The 8,907-nt window shown below is 39.7% G+C and overlaps 1 protein-coding gene across 2 annotated transcripts in view; it reads left to right on the top strand.

Moving 5' to 3' along the window:
- The window catches only part of LOC103804999 (amyloid beta A4 precursor protein-binding family B member 2-like), a 19,043-nt gene extending 11,028 nt beyond the window's left edge, over positions 1-8,015 (top strand). For both annotated transcript variants that reach the window (XM_009077641.1, XM_009077634.1), the window contains 6 exons: positions 2,086-2,200; positions 4,270-4,357; positions 5,415-5,498; positions 6,064-6,179; positions 6,934-7,113; positions 7,496-8,015. In XM_009077641.1, coding sequence (XP_009075889.1) covers positions 4,273-4,357; positions 5,415-5,498; positions 6,064-6,179; positions 6,934-7,113; positions 7,496-7,663 — 633 coding nt within the window. In that variant the 5' untranslated portion in view covers positions 2,086-2,200; positions 4,270-4,272 and the 3' untranslated portion in view covers positions 7,664-8,015. The remainder of the gene's footprint in view (positions 1-2,085; positions 2,201-4,269; positions 4,358-5,414; positions 5,499-6,063; positions 6,180-6,933; positions 7,114-7,495) is intronic.
- Positions 8,016-8,907: the final 892 nt, after the last annotated feature.

Raw genomic sequence — 8,907 nt, 5'->3', positions numbered from 1 at the left:
AAGCTTTTCTCAAGTTTTACTTTGTTGTTGCTGCAGGAAGCAGGTACTCTGAAGTCCCAGAAGACATACCTTTCTTTTCCGAGAGCAAACTTGGAGCTGAGTCTTCTCAATGCCTAGAAATGCCCAAAGCAAGGCTGCAAGGCTCCTGCTGGCAGTGGGGGAAGCAACTGCCACCAGCCTGGACCTCCATCTCCAGGTCTCAGCTGCCATGTAGGGCACTCATGCGAGGGCACAGGCATCTAGTTGACTTCCATGAATTAGTGAAATCAGTAGTACTGTTTGTGCACTGTCAGAAGGGGGAAGGATCCTTTGTGTGCTGATTTTGATTGATGATTTGAAAGCAGATGGTGCCTGCAGGGTTGTGCGTGATGCAGTGCCACGGGTTCTGAAGAAGTCACATTTCATACTCTGTCTCAGTAGATGTACAAGTCCTGATCATCTAAAGGTTTATGTATGTTCATAATCTCTGAATGTGGTTAGCTGATTTACTGTGTTCAAGCTGTTCAGGTACATAAAAACACTGCTATGTGAGTTTGAAACACCATCATGGGGGTTTTATTAACTCTTAGTACTTGAAACTGATGTACTGGTTGGTGTTTTCATTTTGTTTTGTAAATGTGCTCCGCAGCCTTGTTTATGATTGCATACCATTACAAGCAGAAATATTTACAGAAGCAGCAGGACCAAGTGCCAGAGGCTCAAAAGCAGCGTTATGTGCAGTGCTGCAGTACTGAGGCAGTGCTTGTGGAGCTGAGGCCTGGGCCAGATGCTCCTGGCAGCTCCTTCTCAGCACCCACCAACATCCCCATGGGCAGGAAATGGCATTTCTGGCACTTGTACAAGGTGACTTCACAGTGAGTGAAATTCCACAGGACACAAAGATGAGACATTTCTCACAGCTTCATGGGCTTTCCAGGCCACACCCTGGAGACTTCACTGCAAACAGTAGGGACATCAACATTTCTTCAACAAGAGCCTCCAGTATCAATACAGACTCTGGGGGATGAAGGATTGACAGCAGCCCTGCCAAGGTGGATGAGAGGTTGGACATGAGCTGGCAATGTGTGTTCACAGTTCACAAAGCCAACTGTGTCCTAGGCTGCATCAAAGCAAACGTGGCCAGCAGGTCAAGGGAGGTGATTTTCCCCCTCTGTTCCACTCTCTTGAGACTCATCTGGAGTGCTGTGTCCAGCTCTGAAGTCCTCAGCATAGGAAAGACATGGACCTGTGGGAGAGGGTCCAGAAGAGGGCCATGAAGATGATCAGAGGACTGGAGTGCCTCTGCTGTGAAGACAAGCTGAGAGAGCTGAGGTTATTCAGCCTGGAGAAGAGGTCTCTGGGGGGACCTTAGTGCAGCCTTTCAGAACTTAAAGGAGGCTTATGAGAAAGATGGAGACAGACTTCTTAGCAGGGCCTGTTGTGACAGGACAAGGGATAATGGTTCCTTCAGCTGTGCTAGAAAGCCATACTGTGCTGTGGTGACTAGCCAGTACAGTGCAAAAATCTCTTGTAGGGCAGCTTTATTTAACTTTTGAAAAAATAAGGTCAGAAATTTAGGGCAATTAGTGTGAGCAAAGCTCAGCACATTCACATCTCCCTTATGCAACCAGATCTCTAATTACTATCTGCATATTTTAAACACTTTATACCGTCCTTTGAAATACTATTTTTCTCTAACTACAGTCTTGTACTCCGTTTCTTAGATTTTTTTAGCTGCATGGGTTTTCTGTTTTAATCTGTAATTCTCTCCTTATTTCATCTTCAGTAAAATATATGAGTAAATTTTTGTGTGTATTTACAATTGCATTTGGAATTAGGGGTTGTAACTTCAGTAAGCTGCATGATTAGGAAACCTTAATGAAGTCTTCAATTGTATAGATTAAGCACCAAACTTCAGATATATGTTTCATGGTTAAGCAGTTTAGTACATTTTTAGATCAGTCTTGTCTAAGACATGTTCCATTCTTTGTCAGCTGAGGCATACACCAGTTAAACTGAAGCAAGACCTGCTGTATGGAGATACTATTCATTCTAATGCCATAATTTGTATTGCTTGTTTCTAATCTGTTTATTTCATTTACACAGAGACTTTGCTTATGTGGCAAGAGACAAAGACACCAGAATTCTGAAATGTCATGTGTTTCGATGTGACACACCGGCAAAAGCCATTGCTACCAGTTTACACGAAATCTGCTCAAAGGCAAGTGCAATTAAAGTCAGCTGCATTCCTTTAGAGGCCCCTGAGCCTTATACATGTCATCAGCAGCTGTACACAGTTTGGTTTATATCACTGGCAATGAGAAATGGTGTAGAGAATTTGTAAAGGAAAGGATGGGAGTAGATGGGAATTCTAAGAGTGTGAACATTTAGATGTGAGGAGGATGACATGGAAGGTGTGTGTGGAGACCAAAGGTTTTCTTGAATAACAAAGAAGCCACAGGTTCAAAATGGAAAAAGAACACAGAGCTTCAGTTAATAATAAACGGTAATAAACTCTGTAAATAAATCAGACCTTGTTTGAATGGTGTTATTCAATGGTATTATCCTGCAAGACAGACAGGAAAATAGTTGCTAAATGTATTTTTTTTTTTTAAAAAAATCATGGAGAAGAGAGAGTTTGAGTTGCTCTAGTTACAAGTACTAAAGGATCTTAGTTCTGCTTGTGGTAGTGTTGTCCATAATGCTGGAGAGGACTGATTTTTTCAGTCATTTTGCCTTACAGATTTGCCACTATTCCCTGGTTATTAGTTTTGGTCTTCTTGGATGATCATGAGTGTCCTCTGTACAGTCATTTTATGCAGTGATATCAAGGCACCACATCCTTTACAACCAGCAGTCTGAAACCACTTTTTAGGGAGGCAGTTTAGCCAATCTACTTGAAACTCTATTCTTTAGTCAAGCTGTGGTGGATTTGAGGCTGCATCCCCCTTTGTGAGATTATTATGCTGCTCATTTTGGTTTTCCTTGAAACATGTCAATTTGCACCACAAGAAAAATGGGCTGTGGTGATGAATAACATTGTCAGTTATCCCTGTGTAGCTTGTCCCTGCTCATGAGTCACAGCTCTTCTAGAAAAGATAGTTAGGAAACCTTTGGGTTTTAAAACTCTACTGATGTACTGTATACCTGTCATTTTGCATTTTACATTTTATCTTGGTGTTAGTGAATGGAATCAGTGATGCCAAACTCCCCTCTGTAGTCAGTTGTGTACTGTACCACAGCTGCTTTTCTCCAGTAAGGTCAACATCAAGTAAATGCTGTGGTAGCTTTACACAGAGATGTCAGAAAGGGAATACAGCTGTCACATAAGTAACCACGAAATGAAACTTCTGACATTAATTTTGGATAAGAGAACAACTAAGCACTTAAAACCATAGCTAACAGTAACACAGTTAATTCAGCAATAGATGTGATCCTGATTCATAGAAGCACTTGGCATGTGCTGACACCCTGGGCCTCTTTGCCAAGTCAGGGTTTCTTCCTAAGCTAGTGTGTATTGTTTTTCATTGGGAGGGCAGGAATGTGTCCCTGTAACAGAAAATACTTTCAGAATATGAAGCCTAAAAAAAGGGGGAGATAAATTTGCTAGAAGCATCTTTAGACCAAGCGACATCTGCTGGAATACTAGTTATCTTTATAACTTAATTACAATTAACAGTTATGGTGTAAAGAAGCAGATAGCAATGGTTCATACATGAGCTTTGGAAAACCTATATTAGCTTCCCTGGATCCCTTCTCAGTCACATACTTGTAGGGAATAATCATCCAAAGTGGTTATTTTGAAGTGGGTTGGATTTGCTTTTTCCTCTTTTTCTAATACTATACATTTTGGGGGAAGAATAGATTGTATTTTGCATGGGATTTTTAAACCCAGAATAGACTTAAAAATGGAGGAAACAATTATACACAGCAGAAGACAGAATGGAGAGGAATATGAATAATGAACAGTCTTGTCTGTGTGTTAAATATTTATATTTCTTGCTATATTACTCCTCCCTGCAATTTTGCTGTTGACAGAAAAGGCAAGAGGTTTCTTTTCCTCCTCTGTCTATCTGTCATCTAGGCTTGGACACCACTCAAGTTCTTTTTGTAGTTAAGGAATGGTGAATTAAGTGGAGGAAAAATTGAAGTTGTTATTTAAAAAGAATAACCTGCTTAGTCATGTAGCTTCTGGTTTATTTCAGAAACTGGGGTTGTAATAGGAGTAAATTTATAGTTGCTGGTGTACTAATATTTTTTCAAATTCCATATTATCACTGTCACCTTCAGATTATGGCTGAAAGGAAGAATGCCAAAGCTATGGCTTGCAGCTCATTGCAAGACAGGACAAATGTCACCCTTGAAGTTCCTCTGCAAGGTACTGTGTGTTACAGCTACTGTCCTTGGGATGGGCCTATGTTAGAGGAGTTTTGTTTCTGGGGAGCCTGTTGGGTAGAGCAGTCAGGATTGTAATCCTGTCTTTTAATTACTGACTGTAACTTGTTCCTGTGTTACATTAAACACTTGTTTCTGCTTATGCTGACAGTAATGGACTCCTGCTCAGTTATGTCAGCTTGTGCATTCTTTTATTTTGAAGTATAAATGATGCAAATGCAGTATTATTTATTTGTAGCTACTTGGACACGTTGTCCTTTTCAAATTAAAATACTTCCTGACTTGAGATGGCACCAATTGGCCAAATCTTCCTTAAAAACAGAATATACTCCAGTTAAGTACTTGGATCCAGAGGGAGCCATAGGAGTACTTCTCCTTGGTTTCAGCATCTATTTTAGCAACTTCTGAGGCTAGGGGGTGCAAATGGATCCAGCTGAAGAGTCTTTTGTGCACTCTACTGTGTGTAGATGGAAACTGCCTTTGCAAGGCTTCATTAGTCATACCTTAGTAGTTGCTATTTTGAAAGTATTCCAGGAGAACAAACATATTTTGTGTTAACTTTACAGGGAGTTATATGCTTCTGGATCTACTAGTTTGTACTCAGTATCTAACTTGTAATCCATACATCAACTTGTGTAATGGTCTGTGTAATGTGTACTGCTCAGACAGTAGTATTGATTACTTGTAAACTGTTTAACACATTAGCAAGGATGGTGTTAAAAGCAGATTCTTGATTTTACATAGTTATTGCAGTGAAACTTAGGTCTGTATGTCTCAGATTCTGTTTTTTAATACACCAGCAATGTAACGTGACCTTATTCTTAATGCAGACCAAAGTTAGGTGATGCAAATTTATTCCTAATTCCTTTAGAAATTATTGAGGCTTGTTCTTGTCAGGAGGAGTACAAATTTGTATTAATCAATGCAATACCTTGATAGTACAGTTAGTGAGTAAACTGTACTATGTTATTGATGAAATAAAAGAGGTTTTCCCTGCTGTGAATGCTGATTAACCAAAATTGACTTTTGTTCCCATGCAGTAGATTTCCCAACACCAAAGACAGAACTGGTGCAGAAGTTCCACGTCCAGTACCTGGGCATGCTGCCTGTAGCTAAACCTGTTGGTATGTAATACTTCAGTGACTTCCAGAGTACCTTGCACAAACCCTGAAGGCTGGACTCTGGCTAGCCAAGTGTAAATGAATGAGTTTTGAGGGGTAGCAGCTCTTGTGCTTCAGTCATACCAATCAGGCATGAAGACATACAATATTCAAAGCCTCATTTGAATGTGTGTTTTGCAACCAGAGTATTTTGAGAGCTGCCAAGAAGGCAGAGTTTCTTTCTACAGCTTTTTCTGAATATGAGCTCTCCTACTAATGAGAGGGGCCCTAGAGAACTGAAACGGTGCAGCAGCTAAACAAGATGCTATCCTGTTATTTTTATGCACCAGAGGCACCTGGTTTGATTTTGCAGCAGCTAAACAAGATGCTATCCTGTTACTTTTATGCACCAGAGGCACCTGGTTTGGTTTTGTAGATGAAGAAATACAACTTCATGATGCTTCTTCCATCATCAAATTCATTTTAATAAAGGGTCCAAAACAGTCTGATTTCTGTACTCTTAAGTGAAGATAAAAAATTTTGTTATTGTTTACATTTTTTGTCATTATTGCCTTTTCTGCTCTTTTAGGAATGGATACTCTGAACAGTGCCATTGAAAGTCTAATGGCTTCCTCCAGCAAGGATGACTGGATGCCAGTTACCATGAATGTTGCTGATGCTACTGTCACAGTCATCAATGAAAGAGTAAGGCAAATTGTCTTGTTTAAAACACATTTGACCTAGTGGGAGTGTTGAAAACCAGGAACACAGAAACTCTAGTAGGGTTAACTTACACTAGAATTCATATTTTGCATTTTATTTCTTTCCAGAATCTGCAGAGGCTCTTACTGCTCATACCAGCTTTGACTTTCTTTACCATTTCAAGCATGTTCTCAGAATTAAATTATTATGAGCATTCATGAGATACTTAAATTCAGTGTTGTCCTTTCTAGGAATTTTGAGCCTAAAATGTTGCAAGTTAAGCCCTAAGGAAGCAATTGTAAATTCCAAACTGTATTTACCTCATTCTTGGTATGTAAGCCAAGAGTAATATTAAAATCTGTGTGACAAAAGAAAATGTAGAGCATTTTCCAAAGAGATTAATACAGTGAAACTTTGGAAGAAGTCTTTTATATATGTCCTTTGATGAAGTACTAAACCAACATCTCTGTAACATACTGGTGATGGGGGAGCATGTTTTGGAGTCATTATAGCCATGTTGTTTTGTTTCTTCACAAAACAAGCAGTTGTTAAAATGCACAACATGCTCGGTGCTAACACTCAAAGCCTTGGTGGCATCCTAGAAGAGAAGGTCCAGCCCAGGCCTGAGCATGCTTGGTATATGCAGGTAGAGAAGAAAGAATTTTAGTGCTGTATCAGTGTGTCCTCCCATTTAATCAAAAGTGAAAGTTCCACAGAATATGCAATAGTAATGATCAATCATTTGGTTCGTGCCCAGAATGAAGAGGAGGTCATGGTGGAGTGTCGCGTGCGGTTCCTGTCCTTCATGGGAGTAGGCAAAGACATTCACACGTTTGCCTTCATTATGGATACAGGAAACCAGCACTTTGAGTGCCACGTTTTTTGGTGTGAACCAAATGCAGGCAACGTTTCAGAAGCTGTTCAAGCTGCTTGTATGGTAAGTGACCTCCTGCAAAGGCAAAATGCTGCAAAAGCATTTCCATATAATGCTGGAAAAATCTTTTTCTTGGAGTTGTGTTATTCAATCCAGTGTCAATATAGTGAAAATAATCTTTGTTCAAGAGTAGATGAACTCAGAAAACTTATTTTTCAGTCTTCAAACAGCTGTTGGTATGTTTTTCTATCAGTTTTGTGCCAATGAGCAGTTTGTGCCCACATGGTGACAGACCAATGTGCCGTTAACTTCAGCTGAGCTTTTTGTGACGGCCAAAACAGAGGTTTGACTATATTTAATGAGGAAGTACTAAAAGTGCATTTAAAATGCTCTGTGAAATTACAGGACACAGTAATGATTGCAGAATGCTTCTGCTTTGTTGCAGTTACGGTATCAGAAGTGCTTAGTAGCCAGACCTCCTTCGCAGAAGGTCCGACCGCCCCCACCTCCTGCAGACTCGGTGACTAGAAGAGTTACAACTAACGTAAAAAGAGGAGTGTTGTCTCTCATTGACACTTTGAAACAGAAACGTCCAGTCACTGAGATGCCATAGCTGCATAAGAGAGAAGATTCTCCTAACACTTAACTGAAGATAACAGTAGCTGCGCTAAGGAAAACGAACTGATGATGTCTGGCCTTCCATTTCAACTGCTGATGCTTTGTCTTCAGAGAATTTACCCTTATGGAAACAATGTTAGACAAGCATGTTCTCTCATTCTTGCCACCATCGTGTGATATGAAAAGAAGCATGAATAATTTTTTTGCTGTCAGTGAGTTACATCATGGGCAATGGAAGGTCTGTTTGATTGTAAATACATGAACATTACCTAAACTCACACACACACAAAAAAAAAAAGAATATGGCCACGTCCCTCCCAGTGAACTCATGCTAAAGTCCTTGGAGTGAATGATGCCTGAGTTAAAGTTTCACCTTCTTGAGCTGGATTTGTCACAAACCAATCTTAAATCCTACGGCACTTTGCTCTGTTTTCAACACTGGAATAGGTACCAAGTATTAGCTACCATTGAATTACTGTAGATTAAATACCAAGTTTGGTTTTTTACAGAACTACACCTGTTAGTTTTAGATTGTTTGTCAGCATTGGTCTAGCAACCACTTTAACATCTCCCTGACATGCTTTTGAATCATGGTGTCATTATTTCATCTTCTGGTTACACATCTATGGTCTTAGAGAAGAGTCATGTTTAAAAGCAAACCAATGATGAAAGATCCAGAAGTGTTTTCAGTAATGAGTTGCAGGTGATCCACTGAAGCTTTTCAGCTTTAAACATACAAATGCAACTGTTGGCTGTTAAATTTATTCTCCTAAATCTGTCATTAATTCATCAAAAATACCACTTGTCTCATGCAGGGCTCAAACCAATCAGGACTAAGAAAGAAGTAGTTTAGTAATTTTATTGTCTTAAAACTGTTATAGAGAGTTAACTATTCCATACCTTTTCCATACAAGTGTTTGATGAAATGTTCAATTCAGTGTCTGGTTGCACAATTCTCCCTTCCCCTCAGAGTCTGTTGCTGAGTACTTAGCATGCCAGAAAAAGAACAACTATGTTTCTTGTTAATTCCAAAATTCCATTAAATGTTTTACTTTTAATGCTCTTGTAACATAATAAGAAGAGGGTTGTTTTCTAACAGGATAGTGCTTGAGGTGGTACAACTTGATTTTAATCCTTTTGCTCCAAGGGCTTCATCTATTTGCTTTGATTCACACACCTACAGCCCCTCACAAATCAGCCCAGTATTGCCCCTCAGAATTGTACCTCAGGCTCATTTTG

Source organism: Acanthisitta chloris, unplaced genomic scaffold (assembly GCF_000695815.1).
Source record: "Acanthisitta chloris isolate BGI_N310 unplaced genomic scaffold, ASM69581v1 scaffold22820, whole genome shotgun sequence".
In the NCBI taxonomy this organism is placed as follows: domain Eukaryota; kingdom Metazoa; phylum Chordata; class Aves; order Passeriformes; family Acanthisittidae; genus Acanthisitta; species Acanthisitta chloris.
Note: the sequence above shows the minus strand (reverse complement) of the source record. Positions and strands in the feature narration are given on the sequence as shown.